The sequence below is a fragment of the Heptranchias perlo genome, chromosome 4 (assembly GCF_035084215.1).
Source record: "Heptranchias perlo isolate sHepPer1 chromosome 4, sHepPer1.hap1, whole genome shotgun sequence".
NCBI classification, from domain to species: domain Eukaryota; kingdom Metazoa; phylum Chordata; class Chondrichthyes; order Hexanchiformes; family Hexanchidae; genus Heptranchias; species Heptranchias perlo.
The window spans coordinates 119841901-119866692 of NC_090328.1; the positions used below are offsets into that span (position 1 = coordinate 119841901).

At 43.9% G+C, this 24792-nt stretch overlaps 1 protein-coding gene across 1 annotated transcript in view; it reads right to left on the minus strand.

The window, feature by feature from the left end:
* smc2 (structural maintenance of chromosomes 2) overlaps positions 1 to 24792 on the minus strand; it is a 54067-nt gene that overhangs the window by 25196 nt on the left and 4079 nt on the right. Inside the window, exons 2-7 of the mRNA XM_067983575.1 lie at positions 23628 to 23777; positions 17439 to 17561; positions 15442 to 15480; positions 14175 to 14285; positions 1345 to 1389; positions 504 to 737 (exon numbers count right to left, since the gene is read on the minus strand). Coding sequence (XP_067839676.1) covers positions 504 to 737; positions 1345 to 1389; positions 14175 to 14285; positions 15442 to 15480; positions 17439 to 17561; positions 23628 to 23777 — 702 coding nt within the window. The remainder of the gene's footprint in view (positions 1 to 503; positions 738 to 1344; positions 1390 to 14174; positions 14286 to 15441; positions 15481 to 17438; positions 17562 to 23627; positions 23778 to 24792) is intronic.

Sequence of the window (24792 nt, forward strand, 5' to 3'; positions counted from 1 at the left end):
TTCAAGTATATATCCAGTTCCCTTTTGAAAGTTAGAGACTTGGTGTAAACCCCTCTTTTAAAAAAAAGTGAAGACCAGGCATTCTACATGAGCCTCCAATTAAAATAGTAAAAAGGGAAAAATTAAACATGGAAAAAAAAAAATCAAGAAAATTGGAGGAGAAAAAAAAAAGTGATCTAGATAAGTAGAGGAGGAGAAATCAACTCCTTGCTACGACTGGGGCATCCAGACCAGTGGGAACCAGAACTATCCATTTTCAATGCTCGCTGCCTTGAGCCAGTTATCCAGCAAAACAAAAAACAATTCAACTGAGTTTTTTTTTTAAAACATCAGTTCAACGGCACTTTAATCCTTGCATTCTTAAAGAAGTACAATTTTCATCAGGAACTAGCCAAGTGTGCACATAAAATGTGTGTGTATCGTCTATCATTAGACCAAATACTTTGCAGTAACATTGCCCAATCCAAATGGAAGTCCGGTAGTACATTGCAACAAGCGTATACCTTATCTCGGATTTTCTCCAACTCAGTCACTTCTTTGCCGATTTCCTTCACTTTCTTTTCACTGTCTGCAGTGGTTTCCTGAAGTCTGACGATACTGTCTTGCATCTTCTTTAGATCTTCTGCAGAGCGCAACTTGGTCTCCTCTGCACGAACAAACTGATATGCAACGTACAGACGAGTAAGATGTTCTATCTCACGCATTACTTTCTGGTATTCCAAATATGAGGATCTTTCCTACAAGTTACAAAATATGAACAATCAGAATGGGGCATTGTAATTATCAGACAGTTTACAATCAAGTGACATGTTAAAGATAGCAAGTTCTTAAGTTAAAATATACGTATTCAAATGTTTCAGTCCATTGACCTACAGAAAACCACACACACACGGGATAAAGTAGTTGAGGTTACAATGGAGAGGACGAGCATCAACACATTATTAAAAAAGTTGCCATTTGTGATTAGAATTTAAGTCTTAAAACGACAGGATATGTGCACTAGGGGAGGGGATAACATTTTAAGATTCCAGATTCAGTTGTGATCTGCTCAACTGTCATCAACTATAGGATCCCTCAGCGAGTGGTTCTATAGGAAACAAAGCAGATCAGCATCCTTTTTAGTCCTAAAAAAGGAAAAATAACATTTTAAATATCTCATTAAAAAAAATCTTCCTTTCCAGTTTATTGAAGGAAGGTGAAAGTAAATGTAGAAAAAGGAAGTGAGGGTACTTCAGGTACCTTTCTGAAATGCTACATGTGATTTCCAAATCAGAGATTATACAGCAACTGTGAATATGCATGCTATTATCTTCTCTTCCATTAGGGAAACCATTAAATACATACCTCCTTCAGTTTCTGAAGGGTTGGAGTAATTTCTTCTTCCAGAATCTAAAATATAAACAAAATTAGAAGATTAATTTTGTCTACAGTAGGACTGAAGACGTTTTGCTTTGTTTCATAAATTAAAATGCATAAAATTGTTGAGGTATTGTAAAATGGTACAAAATGGATATTTTTCAATAATTAAAAATATTTAATTTTAACATGGTCCTTCAACACCAACACGGAAATAACTTTTTTTTATGTTCTATGATATTCCACACAATATATAGCACCCAAGCAGTATGTGACATGCACAAGATTCCGACAGAGTTAACATTCACATTAGTCATCAACTACTCACCAACAGTTCAAAAATAAGTCTGAGCATTGTACTGGCTCTTGCTATCATTAAATATTAAGTGTACCCAATTTAAGTCTTACAGTTGCTTCTGAGTATTCTCGAGTGAGTCTTTTTTTTAAAACTCACTGGTACTATCCAGATGACCTAAAGCCTTCAAATTACTTACACAACCAAAGATAATGCATCAACAGTTTATGCATATTTGACAGCAGGGAACACATGATATCCAGCACAGCAACATTTATCCCTTGTGTGCATTTTAACAGCCCCATGTGTCCTTCATGAGCTGCAATGAAAGACCAGGGGCCCGATATTACCGTGGCGGCGGCGGGTCGATTGGGCGTATGGGTAACGTGCCCGGTGAAATCAGTCTGCCCCGCGCGCAATCGCAGGCTGATTGGATCCACTTACCTGTTGTTCCGGGTTCCCCGTTGCTAAGCTGCGCGGCGGGCGGACTGCGCATGTGCAGTAAGTTCTGTCAGCTGGAGGAGCTCTATTTAAAGGGGCAGTCATCAACTGACTGATGCTGCAAGAATTAGGAAAAATTACAGCATGGAACAGCCCAGGGGGAAGGCTGCTCCCAGGTTAATGATGCCTCATTCCAGGTATTATTGGATGGGGTGAGGAGGAGGGGGAAGACAGAAATCTTCCCCCCGGCAGGCAGGAGGAAGCGGCCTGCCTCTGCCACCAAGAAGGCCTGGCTCGAGATGGCAGAGGAGGTCACCTGCACCACCAACATATCACACACCTGCATACAGTGCAGGAGGCGCTCCAATGACCTAAGTAGGTAAGCCAAAGTGAGTACACTTACTCATTCCCCTACACTCCGTCTACCACATCACCGCCCCCACCCCACATCTCCTTCTGCACAGCCAACACTACTCTGTCACATCACTCCTCACACCCACTCAAACCTCATCCTCATCTTACCTGCACTTACTCACCTCGCCAGTACTCATCCCGCCACTACCACTCAACCCAATCCTCATACAATCTCATGGCTCTATCTCATACTCACCCTCTCATGCATCTCTTTCACAGTCAGCCTCACTCAACCTGCCACTACCCATGCTGCAGCCACAGGGCATGCATCACATATGTGCAGTAGGAAGTGTTAAGGCAAACATGTCGTGAGCATGAAGAGGATGCACAAGGGTGCTTGAGGGTTTGTAATGGTTTTTACTTCTATTTAATTTCTGATCAACTCACATTACATATTATATTGGCACCACTACTGCCACGTCTTTGCGAATCTTGTCTGGTTTGTGCAATAATGCCCTTTCCTGAGGATCACTATGAAGACCCACAACTGATGCCACCCATTGTGTCACTGCAGAGTGGGTGTAGTTGTATTTGCAGGGCTCTTTTGTGCAGACGACTGAGAGACATCGACGATGTCCCCGGTGGCACCCTGGAAGGATGCGGAGGAGAAGTTGTTGAGGGCAGTGGTGACTTTGACAGCAACAGGTAAGAAGATGGTGCTCGGGCCAGCTGGAGCAGCTCAGCATGAAGGAGGCTGCAGATGTCCACGACTACATGTCGAGTGACTCTGATCCTCCGTGTGCACTGCTGCTCAGAGAGGTCCAGGAAGCTGAGCCTCGGTCTGTGGACCCTGTGGCAAGGGTAGTGCTCTCTGCGACGCATCTCTCTCTGCGGTTGCCCTCCCTCCTGCTGTGCAGGTGTATGTGTCACAGCACTGTGTTGTGGAGCTCCACGTGTCAGAGGTGGACGGCGTGGCCGATGATGCTGTTCGCCCTCCGAGGTCATGACTGCAGCTACGGCGGCCCCCATCCGGAAGATGCACATCTAAGGGGGTCCGCAAGGTAGGTACATGTGTCTGGACACCGGGGTAAGTGTGCCAGTTGGTGAGTTTTATTGTTAGGAGGAGGGTGGTGGAGGCCAAACTTTGTCCAAGGTGACAGAGTGGCCTCCTGCAATGAGTGAGGGTCTCCCCGCACCACTTGTCAAATGGACCTTTGGAACTGCCACAGGCTGATGGCTGCAACACGTCCATTTGAACTGGGACTGTTTCCCCCAGTATGGGAAACAGTCCCAGTTGTTTGCAAAATCCCAACCCTCCCAAAATATCATGTTAATCAGGTCTCTAAACGACCTGAAATACCTAAATAAATACCTTAAGTGACACCCCGCCGGCTTTAATTGCCATCGGGAATCCCATATGCGGGGGCTGCGCGTGCATGTCAGCGCGTCAGTGGGGAACCTGGAAATGGGTCGGGTTGGAGCCGGGCTCCCGACCCGCCCCGGGAATCCCCGATTTTCATAGCGCCCCCCCCCCCCACCCCGCCAGGAACGCACCCGATCACGGGTGCTAAAATCGAGCCCCATGGGTCAGATTTTTCCGAAAAAAATAATGGTGTCTGAATGACACATGCCTTTATTAATGTGTAATAAGCTTGTAGCGAGGAAGCGATAGCCCATGAATTGCAAATCGCCACAAGCTGCTGGCCGATTTGCGCCACTCCGCTATTAGCTGCGAGAAAAGGGCATCTCGCACTTAACCTCCCCATGAAGTTGCTGCATTTTCCACATTAATTGCGTATTAAACTCACCACAGAAAGTTAAATATAGTAATTAACAGCGTAATTACCCTTTAACTTCATGATAATTGTTAATGACTGCCAATCAACTTCTCCTGACCAGAAAGTGAACAATTAAAAGCGCAGTGTCTCATTCCTTCAGGTTGTGAATTGTTTTAGGAGATTTTAAAAATGTCAATTTTTTTTTCCCTTACTGTCTTTTCTTAATCCAATTTTTCTTTCCCTCGCTGCACCTGATTTGACAATGAATTCACCCACTCTAATTCACCCTCCTTCTCAGTCCTTCCTGTTTATTTCTCAATCCTTTAATCTCATTGGTTAAGGAGATACACTGTTTGTCCCGTTGTTCACTCAGGTCGCGGATGCCCCATTGCCCTCGCCTGCCATTATCAGCTCACACTTCCGGCAACTTTGTGGGCAAAAAATTTTAAAACCTAAAACGTGCATGAACATGTCTAACTAATGGGGCTCGCCGAGAGATGCCCCACTCCAGCAAAATCTGGTGTTTTTGTAGGCTCCTGTGCAGTTTTCTTTTTTTTTAAAATCAAGTGGAAATTACAACATTTATTGAGAGTGCCAAAAATATGTGAAGTGTTGATTTGAGAACATTTCATTAGTGTGTGGTATGGAGCAATGGAACACCTTGGAAAAGGAGGAAGCCGGCCATCTGGATAATTGTGGGGGCTTAGGGAGTTGAGGGAAAAGGTTTCAGCCAGGGAAGCATTCTGAGTAACTAAGTGCATTTGCATTTGAAGCAGGATTACAGCTCCAAATGGGAGACAGGACAGCAGAAGGGGCTGCTAGCTGCACCTCCACTGACATTAGCCAAATGAAAGGCATATGTTGAGGAAAAACCATGGCTTTACTTAAAAATAACTTACCAGGAGGAAAAGCATCCAGCAGAGGAGACAGAGGGGCATTCTGGGAGAAGTCGGCTCAGTCACCTCCACTGAACAGTGGGTAGCAGAAGAACTGGTGTCGAGGAGCAGTTAAACCCAAAACACTACACTTGTGTTTCCCTCCCTCCTCCTCTAACCAAAAAAAAAGGAGGCACTGTGAGGAGGGCAAGCAAGTTGACTAGGAGGAGGATCGAGCTGCTGGAGGCACGAAGTCACAGCCAACAGGTAAGTGATTGGCTGGTGACTGGTAAGTAGTTTTTCTTTCCTTTTTTTTTGACATTGTAGTTGTTGTTAAGCTAACTTAAGGGTTAAGTCATGGCAGGAGATCCCAAACCCATGTCATGTTCCTCTTGTGGGATGTGGGAATTCAGGGATCCTTCCTGTGTCCCTGGTTCCTTCACCTGCGGGAAGTGTGTCCAGCTGCAGCTACTGTTTGACCACTTGACGGCTCTGGAGCTGCGGATGGACTCACTTTGGGGCATCCGCGATGCTGAGGAAGTCGTGGATAGCACGTTCAGTGAGTTGGTCACACCACAGATAAAAATTACTGAGGGAGATAGTGAATGGGTGACCAACAGACAGAGGAAGAGTAGGAAGGCAGTGCAGGGGTCCCCTGTGGTCATCTCCCTCCAAAACAGGTATACCGTCTTGGATACTGTTGGGGGAGATGGCTCACCAGGGGAAGGTGACAGCGGCCAGGTTCATGGCACAGTGGCTGGCTCTGCTGCACAGGACGGCAGGAAAAAGAGTGGCAGAGCAAAAGTGATAGGGGACTCGATTATAAGGGGAATAGACAGGCGTTTCTGCGGACGCAACTGAGACTCCAGGATGGTATGTTGCCTCCCTGGTGCAAGGGTCAGGGATGTCTCGAAGCGGCTGCAGGACATTCTGGAGGGGGAGGGTGAACAGCCAGTTGTCGTGGTGCGGTAGCATAGTGGTTATGTTACGGGTACGGTAGCATAGTGGTTATGTTACTGGACTAGTAATCCAGAGGCCTGGACTAAAATCCAGAGTCATGAGTTCAAATCCTGCCACGGCAGCTGGCGAATTTGAATTCAATTAATTAATTAAATTCAATTAATTAAATAAAAAATCTGGAATTAAAATACTAGTATCAGTAATGGTGGCCATGAAACTACCGGATTGTCGTAAAAACCCATCTGGTTCACTAATGTCCTTCAGGGAAGGAAACCTGCCGTCCTTACCCGGTCTGGCCTATATGTGACTCCAGACCCACAGCAATGTGGTTGATTCTTAATTGCCCTCTGAAATGGCCTAGCAAGCCACTCAGTTGTAAAATCTCGCTACGAAAAGTCAGAAGAAGAATAAAACCGGACGGACCACCCGGCATCGGACCACGAGGCACCGGACACGACAACGGCAAAAAAACACCAAGCCCAGTCGATCCTGCAAGGTCCTCCTTACTAACATCTGGGGACTTGTGCCAAAATTGGGAGAGCTGTCCCACAGACTAGTCAAGCAACAGCCTGACATAGCCATACTCACAGAATCATACCTTTCAGCCAACGTCCCAGACTCTTCCATCACCATCCCTGGGTATGTCCCGTCCCACCGGCAGGACAGACCAACCAGAGGTGGCGGTACAGTGATATACAGTCAGGAGGGAGTGGCCCTGGGAGTCCTCAACATTGACTCTGGACCCCATGAAATCTCATGGCATCAGGTCAAACATGGTCAAGGAAACCTCCTGCTGATTACCACCTACCGTCCTCCCTCAGCTGATGAATCAGCCCTCCTCCATGTTGAGCACCACTTGGAGGAAGCACTGAGGGTAGCAAGGGCACAAAATGTACTCTGGGTGGGGGACTTCAATGTTCATCACCAAGAGTGGCTCGGTAGCACCACTACTGACCGAGCTGGCCGAGTCCTGAAGGACATAGCTGCTAGACTGGGCCTGCGGCAGGTGGTGAGCGAACCAACACGAGGGAAAAACTTACTTGACCTCATCCTCACCAATCTACCTGTCGCAGATGCATCTGTCCATGACAGTATTGGTAGGAGTGACCACCGCACAGTCCTTGTGGAGATGAAGTCCCGTCTTCGCACTGAGGACACCATCCAACGTGTTGTGTGGCACTACCACCGTGCTAAATGGGATAGATTCAGAACAGATCTAGCAGCACAAAACTGGGCATCCATGAGGCGCTGTGGGCCTCAGCAGCAGCAGAATTGTATTCCACCACAATCTGTAACCTCATGGCCCGGCATATTCCTCACTCTACCATTACCAACAAGCCAGGGGATCAACCCTGGTTCAATGAGGAGTGTAGAAGAGCATGCCAGGAGCAGCACCAGGCGTACCTAAAAATGAGGTACCAACCTGGTGAAGCTACAACTCAGGACTACATGCATGCTAAACAGCGGAAGCAACATGCTATAGACAGAGCTAAGTGATTCCACAACCAACGGATCAGATCAAAGCTCTGCAGTCCTGCCACATCCAGTCGTGAATGGTGGTGGACAATTAAACAACTAACGGGAGGAGGAGGCTCTGCAAACATCCCCATTCTCAATGATGGCGGAGTCCAGCACATGAGTGCAAAAGACAAGGCTGAAGCGTTTGCAACCATCTTCAGCCAGAAGTGCCGAGTGGATTATCCATCTCAGCCTCCTCCCGATATCCCCACCATCACGGAAGCCAGTCTTCGGCCAATTCGATTCACTCCACGTGATATCAAGAAACGGCTGAGTGCACTGGATACAGCAAAGGCTATGGGCCCCGACAACATCCCAGCTGTAGTGCTGAAGACTTGTGCTCCAGAACTAGCTGCGCCTCTAGCCAAGCTGTTCCAGTACAGCTACAACACTGGCATCTACCCGACAATGTGGAAAATTGCCCAGGTATGTCCTGTCCACAAAAAACAGGACAAATCCAATCCGGCCAATTACCGCCCCATCAGTCTACTCTCAATCATCAGCAAAGTGATGGAAGGTGTTGTCGACAGTGCTATCAAGCGGCACTTACTCACCAATAACCTGCTCACCGATGCTCAGTTTGGGTTCCGCCAGGACCACTCGGCTCCAGACCTCATTACAGCCTTGGTCCAAACATGGACAAAAGAGCTGAATTCCAGAGGTGAGGTGAGAGTGACTGCCCTTGACATCAAGGCAGCATTTGACCGAGTGTGGCACCAAGGAGCCCTAGTAAAATTGAAGTCCATGGGAATCAGGGGGAAAACTCTCTAGTGGCTGGAGTCATACCTAGCACAAAGGAAGATGGTAGTGGTTGTTGGAGGCCAATCATCTCAGCCCCAGAGCATTGCTGCAGGAGTTCCTCAGGGCAGTGTCCTAGGCCCAACCATCTTCAGCTGCTTCATCAATGACCTTCCCTCCATCATAAGGTCAGAAATGGGGATGTTCGCTGATGACTGCACAGTGTTCAGTTCCATTCGCAACCCCTCAGATAATGAAGCAGTCCGAGCCCGCATGCAGCAAGACCTGGACAACATCCAGGCTTGGGCTCATAAGTGGCAAGTAACATTCGCGCCAGATAAGTGCCAGGCAATGACCATCTCCAACAAGAGAGAGTCTAACCACCTCCCCTTAACATTCAACGGCATTACCATCGCCGAATCCCCCACCATCAACATCCTGGGGGTCACCATTGACCAGAAACTTAACTGGACCAGCCATATAAATACTGTGGCTACGAGAGCAGGTCAGAGGCTGGGTATTCTGCGGCGAGTGACTCACCTCCTGACTCCCCAAAGCCTTTCCACCATCTACAAGGCACAAGTCAGGAGTGTGATGGAATACTCTCCACTTGCCTGGATGAGTGCAGCTCCAACAACACTCAAGAAGCTCGACACCATCCAAGATAAAGCAGCCCGCTTGATTGGCACCCCATCCACCACCCTAAACATTCACTCCCTTCACCACCGGCGCACTGTGGCTGCAGTGTGCACCATCCACAGGATGCACTGCAGCAACTCGCCAAGGCTTCTTCGACAGCACCTCCCAAACCCGCGACCTCTACCACCTAGAAGGACAAGAGCAGCAGGCGCATGGGAACAACACCACCTGCACGTTCCCCTCCAAGTCACACACCATCCCGACTTGGAAATATATCGCCGTTCCTTCATCGTCGCTGGGTCAAAATCCTGGAACTCCCTTCCTCACAGCACTGTGGGAGAACCGTCACCACACGGACTGCAGCGGTTCAAGAAGGCGTCTCACCACCACCTTCTCGAGGGCAATTAGGGATGGGCAATAAATGCTGGCCTCGTCAGCGACGCCCACATCCCATGAACGAATAAAAAAATTTTTTAAAAATATAGGTACCAACGATATAGGTACAAAACGGGATGAGGTCCTACAAGCTGAATTTAGGGAGTTAGGAGTTAAACTAAAAAGTAGGACCTCAGGATTGCTACCAGTGCCACGGGCTAGTCAGAGTAGGAATGACAGGATAGCTAGGATGAATACGTGGCTTGAGAGATGGTGCAAGAGGGAGGGATTCAAATTCCTGGGCCATTGGAACCAGTTCTGGGGGAGGTGGGACCAGTACAAATTGGACGGTCTGCATCTGGGCAGGACTGGAACCAATGTCCTAGGGGGAGTATTTGCTCGTGCTGTTGGGGAGGGTTTAAACTTATGTGGCAGGGGGATGGGAACCGATGCAGGAAGTCAGTAGGAAGTAAAGTGGTGACAGAAACAAAAGGCAGTAAGGGAGAGTGTACAAAACATGACCGGACAGATGGTCTGAGAAAGCAGGGCAAAGACCAAGGGAAGTCTAGATTAAACTGCATTTATTTCAATGCAAGAAGTCTGATGGGCAAGGCAGATGAACTCAGGGCATGGATGGGTACATGGGACTGGGATGTTATAGCTATTATTGAAACATGGCTAAGGGAGGGGCAGGACTGGCAGCTCAATGTTCCAGGGTACAGATGCTATAGGAAAGATAGAGCAGGAGGTAAGAGAGGAGGGGGAGTTGCGTTCTTGATTAGGGAGAACATTACGGCAGTAGTGAGAGGGGATATATCCGAGGGTTCGCCCACTGAGTCTATATGGGTAGAACTGAAAAATAAGAAGGGAGAGATCACTTTGATAGGATTGTACTACAGACCCCCAAATAGTCAACAGGAAATTGAGGAGCAAATATGTAAGGAGATTACAGACAGCTGCAAGAAAAATAGGGTGGTAATTGTAGGGGACTTTAACTTTGCCAACATTGACTGGGACAGCCATAGCATTAGGGGCTTGGATGGAGAGAAATTTGTTGAGTGTATTCAGGAGGAATTTCTCATTCAGTATGTGGATGGCCCGACTAGAGAGGGGGCAAAACTTGACCTCCTCTTGGGAAATAAGGAAGGGCAGGTGACAGAAGTGTTAGTGAGGGATCACTTTGGGACCAGTGATCATAATTCCATTAGTTTTAAGATAGCTATGGAGAATGATAGGTCTGGCCCAAAAGTTAAAATTCTAAATTGGGGAAAGGCCAATTTTGATGGTATTAGACAGGAACTTTCAGAAGTTGATTGGGAGAGTCTGTTGGCAGGCAAAGGGACGTCTGGTAAGTGGGAGGCTTTCAAAAGTGTGTTAACCAGGGTTCAGAGTAAGCACATTCCTTATAAAGTGAAGGGCAAGGCTGGTAGAAGTAGGGAACCTTGGATGACTCGGGAGATTGTGGCCCTAGTCAAAAAGAAGAAGGCGGCATATGACATGCATAGGCAGCTGGGATCAAGTGGATCCCTTGAAGAGTATAGAGATTGCCAGAGTAGAGTTGAGAGAGAAATCAGGAGGGCAAAAAGGGGACATGAGATTGCTTTGGCAGATAAGGCAAAGGAGAATCCAAAGAGCTTCTACAAATACATAAAGGGCAAAAGAGTAACTAGGGAGAGAGTAGGGCCTCTTAAGGATCAACAAGGTCATCTATGTGCGGAACCACAAGAGATGGGTGAGATCCTAAATGAATATTTCACATCGGTATTTACGGTTGAGAAAGGCATGGATGTTAGGGAACTTGGGGAAATAAATAGTGATGTCTTGAGGAGTGTACATATTACAGAGAGGGAGGTGCTGGAAGTCTTAATGTGCATCAAGGTAGATAAATCTCCGGGACCCGATGAAATGTATCCCAGGACGTTATGGGAGGTTAGGGAGGAAATTGCGGGTCCCCTAGCAGAGATATTTGAATCATCAACAGCTACAGGTGAGGTGCCTGAAGATTGGAGGGTAGCAAATGTTGTGCCTTTGTTTAAGAAGGGCGGCAGGGAAAAGCCTGGGAACTACAGACCGGTGAGCCTGACATCTGTAGTGGGTAAGTTGTTAGAGGGTATTCTGAGAGACAGGATCTACAGGCATTTGGAGAGGCAGGGACTGATTAGGAACAGTCAGCATGGTTTTGTGAGAGGAAAATCATGTCTCACAAATTTGATTGAGTTTTTTGAAGGGGTAACCAAGAAGATAGATGAGGGCTGTGCAGTAGACGTGCTATACATGGACTTTAGCAAAGCCTTTGACAAGGTACCGCATGGTAGGTTGTTACATAAGGTTAAATCTCACGGGATCCAAGGTGAGGTAGCCAATTGGATACAAAATTGGATTGACGACAGAAGACAGAGGGTGATTGTAGAGGGTTGTTTTTCAAACTGGAGGCCTGTGACCAGCGGTGTGCCTCAGGGATCGGTGCTGGGTCCGCTGTTATTTGTTATTTATATTAATGATTTGGATGAGAATTTAGGAGGCATGGTTAGTAAGTTTGCAGATGACACCAAGATTGGTGGCATTGTGGACAGTGAAGAAGGTTATCTAGGATTGCAACGGGATCTTGATAAATTGGGCCAGTGGGCCGATGAATGGCAGATGGAGTTTAATTTAGATAAATGTGAGGTGATGCATTTTGGTAGATCGAATCGGGCCAGGACCTACTCTGTTAATGGTAGGGCGTTGGGGAGAGTTATAGAACAAAGAGATCTAGGAGTACAGGTTCATAGCTCCTTGAAAGCGGAGTCACAGGTGGATAGGGTGGTGAAGAAGGCATTCAGCATGCTTGGTTTCATTGGTCAGAACATTGAATACAGGAATTGGGATGTCTTGTTGAAGTTGTACAAGACATTAGTAAGGCCACACTTGGAATACTGTGTACAGTTCTGGTCACCCTATTATAGAAAGGATATTATTAAACTAGAAAGAGTGCAGAAAAGGTTTACTAGGATGCTACCGGGACTTGATGGTTTGACTTATAGGGAGAGGTTGGATAGACTGAGACTTTTTTCCCTGGAGAGTAGGAGGTTTAGGGGTGATCTTATAGAAGTCTATAAAATAATGAGGGGCATAGATAAGGTAGATAGTCAAAATCTTTTCCCAAAGGTAGTGGAGTCTATAACGAGGGGGCATAGATTTAAGGTGAGAGGGGAGAGATACAAAAGGGTCCAGAGGGGCAATTTTTTCACTCAAAGGGTGGTGAGTGTCTGGAACGAGCTGCCAGAGGCAGTAGTAGAGGCGGGTACAATTTTGTCTTTTAAAAAGCATTTGGACAGTTACATGGGTAAGATGGGTATAGAGGGATATGGGCCAAGTGCAGGCAATTGGGACTAGCTTAGTGGTATAAACTGGGCGACATGGACATGTTGGGCCGAAGGGCCTGTTTCCATGTTGTAAACTTCTATGATTCTATGATATCGATGCTAACAAACATTACTACAGCATTCTATCTACAGAACCATACAATCCTCTAAAAGGAAAACAGTACAATTGCAACAATGAGAAGTTGAAAAGAATTAATGACTGTTACTAAGCAAGCACCTGAAAGATGAAGCAACCTGGATCAGTGGCATGCAAAACAGCAGCTACTTATCACATGCTCCTTAGTTAATGGCTCTATGAAAGGAAATAGCTATAAATTATCTTGGGAGTCAAAAAATGTCGTCACTTGATCACAAATCATTAATGTTTTGTGACTGCGTAAAGTACTGTGTCCTTTTGCTGACTTGGTGGTTTCGGACAGGTTGGGAATCAATGGGTTCCTCTTGCACCTTTAAGGTATCAAACCGCAGAAGACCAAAAAGTTTCAGATGGGTTCGAAAAACAGAATCCATATAATCCACCACTATTCCAAAATTGCTGCATGCCAGAAAACCATGCAGAATTGATGTTCATTCAGTAGCACAAATCATTAAACATAATGAAAACAATGCTACTGGCCAAGTAGTAATTTAAGAATGATGCTGAACTTAAAATGACACCCACAGTCCCTTCTCCTGGTCCTGAAGAGAATTTTTTTTTTAAAGTCTCAATTTTCTCCCCATACCCCTCCTCCTGACAGCACTAACTCGTGCTGGGATATAGTTCCATGGGCACCAGTTGACTGCCAGGACCTCACCCAAAAGCAGGACCCTAGATAATAAGCAGTCAGCTATCATGAGCGCAGGAGCAGATATGCTTGACCATCTTCCCGCACAACATATACACACTTTCTTGTAATCGCTAATTAGAAGTAGAAGTCCCAACTAATACTTTTCCACTTTAGTGCTGATGTCAATTGTAGTGCCCCACTGTCACCCATCTGAGACCAGCTAACAGGACAGGCTGGGGTTCAAAGCAGCAGCTTTCCTAATACACAGGGCTTAGTAACAGATCGGGGGTGCATTTACGCATTAGGCTTTCGGTGAAGCCTTTCATCAGCAGAGAACATCTCTTCGTCCACCTCAGATTTTCATAATTTTAAAAATTTGAATTATATCTCTCCCTGCTGTTTTTCCAATGGAAATAGGACAGATTAGGTCCCACTGTCTCTTCACAGTTTCTGAAGATACTCTTCCAGAAATTGAATAAAAGGCAAATAAACTGAATAGCGAAATGGCTTCAGTATATTATTAGTTTCATTTCACTTGTTAAGAAACCTTGAATTCGCCCTTACTTGTGCTAGTCATGAACTATAGATTTTAAAACACAAGCCAAACTCAGTAACATACTACAGGCCCTCTGCAATATTCTTTGAGCCGAAACCATTTACCAGCAACACTATATCATTATTTCACTTGCAATGGGGACAGACAGCTGATTTACCGTGTGAATTTCTTTCAGCTTGGCTTCCTTTTTCTCAATTGTTTTCTGGGCAGCTAACTTCTTACACTCATACATTCTGGTCCCTGCTGCTTCCTCAATCATGGATAGGATCTAAGGAACAAGAATGAAAAATGTAATTCATCATTGCCCTATAAACAGACAATTTCAAAGCTATTTTCGAACTGAATACTCTAAGTTGCATATCACAAAATAAATAAAAACAGAATATACTTTTGTAAAACCCAGAGCACAGGTCACATCTTTAACAGCCTGCAGATCTGGGCTTGTGACCTCTATTCTAGTGCAACTGATAGTACATCCAGTGTGTAATTGATTAGCATGAAAGCTTCTTTTTACAAACTCTTTGATATATGCTGTAAAAGCACCACAACCCAGCAGGACTTAAGAGATACTTAAAGATGGAACTCATTCATTTAAAGTTTTGTAATATGCTGCTTTAAACCACCTCTACACACATTATCACATATATAGCAGGTAAGAGCGGCCTCTTACGTAAGGTTAATTCTTAGGGGAAGGAAAGTGGAACATATCTGAATACTTAATATTCTGTGTCAAGTACTGATAGGACAACGGTACACAATGCTATTCCGCACACACGTTTCCCATCTCAGCTGTTCAGTAATAAATGTGTATGGTGGTGGTGGGGGGAGGGGAACTGATCATTCATTCAGATCATTTACCATTCTAAAAAGCCTGTATCCCCTCTATTCTTTTGAATGAGGAACCTGTCCTTTCCTTTTCATTGTGTCTTAAGTTATGGAATAAACCTCGTGACAGTCCTAAATGCTAAGCATCTGCTTCTTCAGTTATATTCAGCTTGAGGTCTCTTTTGCTTATAACTAAATCCCACAGCTCTCTGTTTTATGGCAGTTGGAATGGGGGGTTCACAGCTGACCTACTGCTCCTGGAAATCGCAGTCAACACAGTTTTACAGATGCTACCTCACCAATACAGAAGTAGGGAGTAGCTCTCATGTACCAGCCTGAAAGAATGTGAGTATAAAACTGGGCGAGGGTCATAACTATCAGTCCAAATTTCAATAATCAATTATTACCAGACTAAATATCAGTATAAACCACATGCAAAAGGATTCAGCTTTCAGTGATCTACTCAAGGAATACATTGTACATTAATGGGAGACAAACAAATTACATTTCAGTACTTTACCTCTATGTGTCACCATTCTATGGACAAACATTTACATGGTTTCTACAGATAATTCATGGCATCAAACTAGAATACTTACCTCTGGAGGCTTCATATTCAAAACTTTAGTGATACGGCCCTAAAAGCAAAAGTAAGTTTCATTAAAAAAAACTCTCAACACAGCATCTATAAAATGTAACATGTATAATGGTTTTCAATTAAAATGATGCCACCATTTCTCTATTCAAACATACTACATCTGGATTATAACATTTCTAAAACCATATGCTACCTTTTTTTGACATATTTACAATAGAAATGTACACATTTTAAAAGGCCATCTCTAAAAAGATGTACTTTGAATCCCTTATGTAACTTACAATCAATAATACCTGAATGCAGCTGTGTATGCAAAAAAATCTATTTTACTTTTTGATCTGCAATTTGCAGACATACACATGACAGCGAAAGTGGTATAATACTTGAAAAGGAGGAAGCCTTCCGTAATACAAGTCAGAGATTACGTAATTTTCTGTATCTGATCCACTAATTGGTTTCCCCCTATATTTTTCCTCCATTCATTACTTTCTTCTCTTGACTTTCAATAGGATTTTGTCGGCCATACTGCATTCCTTGGTAAAGAGAGCAGGCAGACCACTGCTCCAACTTTCCAGAGAAGGGGACTCAAGCTCTCCATTAGGTGTACAACAGCCTGGAGTAACTGCTTATTGTATTTTCCCTCCCAACTCAGGGGCTTCACCTGATGACCTAGCTAGGATTAGGGATAGCATGAACATAAACCATCCTTCAACCCACTCCATGTCACAGCATGTCAAAGCACCACCAGGCTGTACTATCATTTCCCCCAAAAAATCTTGAATTATAATTTTAAGTGCTATATATTGTCACAGCATTTACAATAGCCTTGATGGAAAAGAAAAGGTCGCCACAGTTTAATTTCTTTGTCATCACTAATCTCATTAAACCTATAGCTCTACAATGCACATCCTACATTTAAATGGTGGTAAAGCACCCCCGCCACTGCTATAAATGGAAACACGCAGTTTCTTTGATGCAGGCAGGGCTTATGCACAGCTCTTTTAAGAAAGACAACTTGCAACATCTCATGGTTTTAAACAGTGACTTGATCCAATGTCAAAAGAAATTCTGTTCACCAGCATCTGGAATATAGATTTTTCTCTTATTTAAAAAAATATATTTTTACACACTTGGGTGTGGTGGTGGGTGGGGGGGGGGGGTGGAGGGAGATGAGAAATAAATGCAGGGAATTCCTGTCTGCAAAACAGGAAATTAAAATATTCAAATAATGCAGGACCTGCAGCATAACACCTCCCACATCTTTTTCTGGCCTAAACATCAGATCATAATCATGTCCATATGTAATGGCCCACAGCACCTCGTGCATGCCCAGTTTTTGGCTGCTAGATCTGTTCTTAATCTACCCCACTTAGTACGAGGTGGGGGTAGTGCCATACGACACGATGGAGAGTGTCCTCAGTATGAAGACGGGACTTGGTCTGGACTGTGCGGTGGTCACTCTTACCAGTACTGTCATGGACAGACACATCTGTGAGAGGTAGATTGGTGAGGAGAAGGTCAAGTAGATTATTCCCTCCTGTTGGTTCTCTCTCCACCTGTTGCAAGCCCAGTCTGGCAGCTATGTCTTTCAGGTCACGGGCAACTCGGTCAGTAGTGGTACTACCTAGCCACTCTTGGTGATGGATATTGAAATCCCCAACCCAGAGTAAGAGGTGCCCTTTGATCCTTTTGAAGACTAAAAATTTACATCTCCCCCATTTTGCCGCTTCCCTTTAATTGTTTACATCCCTTTCAATTTCACCTACACACAATTTTACACTCCATTGTTAGTGCACTCCCTGCCCATTTCTAAATCTTAGTGAAGCTATGAATAATTATGTACATGATCAAAAAAAAAACTGAGTGCTATATAGCACATTATCATTCTGGCAAGATTTCCACTAGTTCTTAACTATCTAGTACACGAAAATCAGCTCGCACATTTTTTTGGCTCAATGTAGTGCTGGATTAAAAGCATCAGCTTCTATATGTACAAACCTGCATGATAAGGAAATGCGGGTTGTTAACATTCAGGCCGACTGAACAGAACAGATCGTGCACTCTGGTGTTGTTTGCATTCACACCATTAATTAGGTACTTGTTTCTCCCACCAATTACCACCTGAAAAATAAATAATTTTAAACGCCTTGCGATCTGAATACAATGATTTCAAAAACACATGATGTGGAGATGCGGTGATGGACTGGGGTTGACAAATGTAAAGAATCTTACAACACCAGGTTATAGTCCAACAATTTTATTTGAAAATCAAAGAGTTGTCTTTTTTCTAGTTCTGATTAAGGGTCTGTGCCTAAAATATTATTTTTTTCCCAAGATTTTGTTGGACCTATTTGTGTATCCAGCATTTTTTGTTTATATTTCTAATTCAAACATTGTTTTTTTTACTTTGTATCTGTTGATAGAATGTGTTACCACCTTAAAAGTGCATTAAGACAAATACACTTTTATAAGGAGTGTTTTTTTTATAGTCCTAATTTAAATCAATTTCCAGGCTGATTGCACAAATCCATTAAAGAACACTGATCACTTATATCACTAGAAAAAAGACAACTCTTTGATTTTCAAATAAAATTGTTGGACTATAACCTGGTGTTGTAGGATTCTTTACATTCAAAAACACAGCTGCTTTAATCTGATTAGAAATAGAATTGGAGTCTATGTAGAAATCTGGAGATCATGTAATACTCATAAAAAGCTACATAAGCAACCTCAATCTTTTACATAAATCACAGTGCAATAGCATCAGAATGGTGAATTCCTCAAACAATCCAACCACTTTCATCACATTTCATCATATATACACACCAATCAATTCCACTGACATGCCAAGATTAGAAACATAAGTGATCAGTGTTCTTTAATGGATTTGTGCAATCTCTCAGCCTGGAAATTGATTTAAATTAGGACTATAAAAAAAACACTCCTTATAAAAGTGTATTTGTCTTAATGCACTTTTAAGGTGGTAACACATTCTATCAACAGATACAAAGTAAAAAAAAACAATGTTTGAATTAGAAATATAAACAAAAAATGCTGGATACACAAATAGGTCCAACAAAATCTTGAAAAAAAAATAATATTTTAGGCACAGACCCTTTATCAGAACTAGAAAAAAGACAACTCTTTTGTAACACTGTCCATATCAAAGAGAGAGGAGGGAATGGGAGAACAGGTAAAGTCAAGAGTTAAAAAGAAAAATCTGCAAATGTTGGAAATACACACTAGGCTGGTTAACACTGGGTTTAGGCCTTTCAGAACTGCAATGGTAAAGATCAAGAGTCATCTATGTTAACTACTATTGCAAAATGTCAGCAATGATTTAATAGCCAGAGGTGAGGTGAGAGTGACTGCCCTCAACATCAAGGCAGCATTTGACAGAGTGTGGCACCAAGGAGCCCTCATAAAATTGAAGTCAATAGGAATTAGGGGGAAAACTCTCCAGTGACTGGAGTCATACTTAGCACAAAGGAAGATGGTAGTGGTTGTTGGAGGCCAATCATCTCAGCCCCAGGACATTGCTTCAGGAGTTCCTCAGGGCAGTGTCCTAGGCCCAACCATCTTCAGCTGCTTCATCAATGACCTTCCCTCCATCATAAGGTCAGAAATGGGGATGGTCGCTGATGATTGCAGTGTTCAGTTCCATTCGCAACCCCTCAGATAACGAAGCTGTCCGTGCCCGCATGCAGCGAGACCTGGACAACATCCAGGCTTGGGCTCATAAGTGGCAAGTATCATTTGCACCAGACAAGTGCCAGGCAATAACCATCTCCAACAAGAGAGAGAGTCTAACCACCTCCCCATGACATTTAACAGCATTACCATCGATGAATCCCCCACCATCAACATCCTGGGGGTCACCATTGACCAGAAACTTAACTGGACCAGCCATAGAAATACTGTGGCTACAAGAGCAGGTCAGAGGCTGGGTATTCTGCGGCGAGTGACTCACTTCCTGACTCCCCAAAGCCTTTCCACCATCTACAAGGCACAAGTCAGGAGTGTGATGGAATACTCTCCACTTGCCTGGATGAGTGCAGCTCCAACAACACTCAAGAAGCTCAACACCATCCAGGACAAAGCAGCCCACTTGATTGGCACCCCATCCACCACCCTAAACATTCACTCCCTTCACCACCGGCGCACTGTGGCTACAGTGTGTACCATCCACAGGATGCACTGCAGCAACTCGCCAAGGCTTCTTCGACAGCACCTCCTAAACCCGCGACCTCTACCACCTAGAAGGACAAGAGCAGCATCACATGGGAACACTACCACCTGCACGTTCCCCTCCAAGTCACACACCATCCCGACTTGGAAATATATCGCTGTTCCTTCATCGTCATTGGGTCAAAATCCAGGAACTCCCTTCCTAACAGCACCGTGGGAGAACCTTCACCACACGGACTGCAGCGGTTCAAGAAGGCGGCTCACCACCACCTTCTCGGGCAATTAGGGATGGGCAATAAATGCTGGCCTCACCAGCCACGCCCACATCCCATGAACGAATAAAAAAAAAGAACATACTTCTTTTTTAAAAAAGCTGGAAAGAGGTTAAAAAGTCCTGAAAGATATACAATGGTCATCTGAGTCAGACTGAGATAAGGCATTAAGAGTAAAAAGTTCCAGTACGAAAGGAAACAAGGTGGTATGTGAATAGGAGAAACTGGCAGGAAAATGAGGGGAGGGGTGAAGAGCAGGGACCTTCTCCCAGCATCCTGGCCAACATTTATCCCTCAACCAAGTGAGAACCAGGCAGAATATAGAAAGTTCAGAGGGGAAGTGAAAAAGGAAATAAAAGGGGCAAAGAGAGACTATGAGAATAGACTGGCGGCCAACATTAAAGGGAATCCAAAAGTCTTCTACAGGCATGTAAACAGTAAACAGGTAACAAGAGGAGGGATGCAGCCGACTAGGACCATAAATGAGATCTACTCATGGAGGCAGAGGTACTAAATGAATACTTTGCATCTGTCTTTACCAAGGAAGAAGATGCTGCCACAGACTCAGTAAAGGAAGACATAGTTGAGATACTGGTTGGGCTAAAAATTGATAAAGAAAAGGTACTAGAAAGGCTAGCTGTACTTAAAGTAGATAAGTCACCCGATCCGGATGCGATGCATCCTAGGTGGCTGAGGAAAGTAAGGGTGGAAATTGCGGAGGTACTGGCCATAATCTTCCAAACATCTGTAGATAGGGGAGTGGTGCCAGAAGACTAGAGAATTGCAAATGTTACACCCTTGTTCAAAAAAGGGTGTAAGGATAAATCCAGCAACCATAGGCCCAGTCAGTTTAACCTCAGTGGCGGGGAAACTTTTAGAAATGATAATCTGGGACAGAATTAACAGTCACTTGGATGAGGGTAGATTGATTAGGGAAAGCCAGCACAGATTTGTTAAAGGCAAATCATGTTTAACTAATTTGATTGAGTTTTTTGGTGAGGTAGCAGAGAGGGTAGATGAGGGCAATGCAGTTGATGTGGTGTATATGGATTTTCAAAAGACCTTTGATAAAGTGCCTCATGGTAGGCTTATCATCAAGATTGCGGCCCATGGAATAAAGGGGGCAATAGCAACATGGATACAGAATTGGCTAAGGGACAGGAAACAGTAGTGATGAACGGTTGTTTTTCGGACTGGAGGGAGGTTTTTAATGATTCTGGAGGTTTTAAACCATGTTTTAGCCAACTTGAGGCAGGGACAACTGCTTTTCTTGATATATATTACTAACTTGGACGTGGGTATACAGGGCACAATTTCAAAATTTGCAGATGACAAAATTTGGACGGGTAGTAAATAGTGAGGACGATAGTGAAAGACTTCAAGAGGATATAGACAGGCTGGTGGCATGGGCGGACACATGGCAGATGAAATTTAACACAGAAAAATGTAAAGTGATACATTTCAGTAGAAAGAATGAGGAGAGGTAATATAAACTAGAGGGCACAATTCTAAAAGGGGTACAGGAACAGAGATCTGGGGTATATGTGCACAAATTGTTGAAGGTAGCAGGTTGAGAAAAGCATACGGGATCCTGGGCTTTATAAATAGAGGCATAGAGTACAAAAGTATGGAAGTCATGATGAACCTTTATAAAATACTGATTCGGCCACAACTGGAGTATTGCGTCTAGTTCTGGGCACCGCACTTTAGGAAAGATGTGAAGGCCTTAGAGAGGGTGCAGAAGAGATTTACTAGAATGATTCCAGGGATGAGGGACTTTAATTACGTGGATAGACTGGAGAAGCTGGGGTTGTTCTCCTTGGAACAGAGACTGTTAGGAGGAGACTTGAAAGAGGTATTCAAAATCATGAAGGTTCAAGAGGGAGTAGATAGAGAGAAACTGTTTCCAGAGGACATAGATTTAAGGTGATTGGCAAAAGAACCAAAGGTGACATGAGGAAAAACTTTTTTTAAAAAAAACACAGCAAGTGGTTAGGATCTGCACTGCCCGAGGGGAGTGATGGAAGCAGATTCAATCATGGCCTTCAAAAGAGAACTGGGTAAGTACTTGAAAGGAAAAAATTTGCAGGGCTATGCGGATAGGGCAGGGGAGTGGGACTAGCTGGATTGCTCTTGCATAGAGCCGGCGTGGACTCGATGAGCCAAATGGCCTCCTTCCGTGCTATAACCTTTCTATGATTCTAACGAACATCACCAAAACAGATTACCTGGTCATTTAACTCATTGCTGATTGTGGGATCTCGCTTTCCTCAATATGGCTGTCACATTTTCTTACATTACAACCATGACTACATTCAAAAGTACTTCATTGGCTGTAAAGTGCTTTGTGACACCCCGAGGTTGTGAAAGGCGCTATATAAATGCAAGTCTTTCTTTCCATGGGGTGGAGATTACAGAAGGCTAAAGTTGCTAAAGTCAAAGTTCATAGAGCTGCTGACAGTCCAGAAGGTAAATCAGTTTCTATTCTTGACATTTGCCTTGTACAAGGCTGAAGCGCTGCGGGAGACTAAACACGGAAACATGAGAGTGGGAATGGGAGAAAAATCTGTCGTTATCCTTCAGACCCAAGATGGAGAACTTAATTCTCCAGCTGTAAAATACAAGGATGAAACAGTCCTACATAGATTATCAACCCTAATCCATATTTGATTTCCTTTGTTCTTGGTTAACGTTCAAAGGGGACAGATAGTGCATTTTGGACAGTCTTGCTCCAGTTATTAAAATCTATCAAGACAGGAGATAGAGACTCTATTGGTCCAATGAAACCATCTGTACAAATTATGTTACAGATTCTGATCGAGGTCTACTGTTCCCGAAAGGATTAGCAAAGGCTTGCACTGTGTTATTTATCTTGCATTGATGAGATATATGCAAAATCCTGTGAACTGTAATCTGTTATATTGACTACTGATACTTTTAATAAACTGATTCCATAGTTTGTAGCCTAAAAAATGATGAGTGTTTTCCACCACTTTCCCAAAGTCTAGCTCATGAGACAGCTCCTGATTAACTAACTACAGTACAAGCTTTTCTGTTCAACTCCTGGGTTTGCTACATTACCCAATATTGTGCAAGATCACACTTCGGTTCATAGATTGCAAAGATTTGCAGAAGTAGGCCTCTGCACTAAACACAACAGAAATATTGGAGTAAAATCCAAAAACTTACCGGCCCTCTCAAGAGTCTTGCAATCCTAGTCCTAGGTGATATCAAGAACAATTACACTTCCATTTGCGTCCTCTTTACCTCGTAGCACTGCAGCCAATAGCAACCCTGACTTCTGTAAAGGAGGTAACACCACTGCTTCAGGAGACAGCAAAACTAACCTAGAGGTGGTTTCCGCCAATACCTCAAGGCAGTGGTTCTCAGTAGAAAATATAAATCTTTCCTCCGGAAGCAGAGGTTACCACTCTCCTGGTCACTGGTTCCCCAATTGTTTGCTTATATGCACCTTCCCCAACCATCAGGGAACCAGAAACTAAGTGGAGAATTGCAACTTGTGCACAACTATTTATTGCTCAAGTGCTATGGAATCCACCCGACAATGTAGAACGGGTGAGATTCCAGATCAAAAGCCTAAAAGGGAAGGGGAGGGCGAGGGGAAAGAAGAGGAAAGAGAGCGGGATGAAAGTGGGAAAAAAAAAACTTTAAGTTTTAATTTCAAGAATGTGGAATTTTAAATAGAATAAAAACACTGGAAAAGTACCTGTCTAGAGACTGTAATTTCATCGTGTGTCTCAAAGCCCAGAGGACTTTGCTTTTTGTCAAAGTTGTCGAAGGTAATTGAAACAGTGGCTTTTGTAATCCCTGCTTGTCCATTTTTATAGACCAAATCCTGAAGGTTGGAGGCTCGCACCTAATAACAGAAAACAAAAATGAAATGAAAGTTTCAGCATTAACACCTTTTGAAAAACAAAAACATTTAATTTGAATTTTATATTGCTATCTGAATAAACAGCAGAGTTGAATCAGTACTTAAAATTAGCTCATAGTCAATGACCTTGGTTTCCATAAAACTCTATTGGTCAGCACTCAAATAATTTCTAAACTATACACCAAACATTGCAGTAGATACATAAACCACTTAAGCCCTTTATAAACTTAAAATTACTGCACAATCATTTCCTTTAACCCCTGCTGTGAAAAGTGGCATTACTTTTCCATTGAGGATACCAGTTACTTTCAAAAAGCATCTGATAAGGCTCTACACAACAATAACTTGCATTTATATAGCACCTTTAACGTAACAAAAATCCCAAGGCGCTTCACAGAAGCATTATCAAACACAATTTGACACCAAGCCACATAAGGAGATATTAGGACAGGTCAAAAGCTTGGTCAAAGAGGTAGGTTTCAAAGTGCGTCTTAAAGGAGGAGAGAGGCAGAGAGGCGCAGAGATTTAGGGAGGGAATTCCAGAGCTTAGGGCCTAGGCAGCTGGAAGCATGGCCACCAATATGGGAAGATGAAAATCTGGGATATACAAGAGGCCGGAATTAGAGGAACACAGAGTTCTCAAAGTTATAGGGCTGGAGGTGGCTACAGAGATAGAGTGGAGCAAGGTCATGGAGGGAGTTGAACACAAGGGTGAGCATTTTAAATTTGAGGTGTTGCTGGACCGGGAACCAACATAGGTCAGTGAACACAAGGGTGATGGGTAAATGGGTCTTGTTGCGATACGGGCAGCAAAGCTTTTGATGAGCTGAAATTTATGGAGGGTGGAAGATGGGAAGCCGGTCAGGAGAGCATTGGAATATTCGAGTCTGGAGGTAACAAAAGCATGGACAGGGGGGTTCAACAGCAGATGGGCCGAGGCAGGGGCAGAGACAGGAGATATTACAGAGATGGAAGTAGGCTGCCTTGGTGTTGGAAA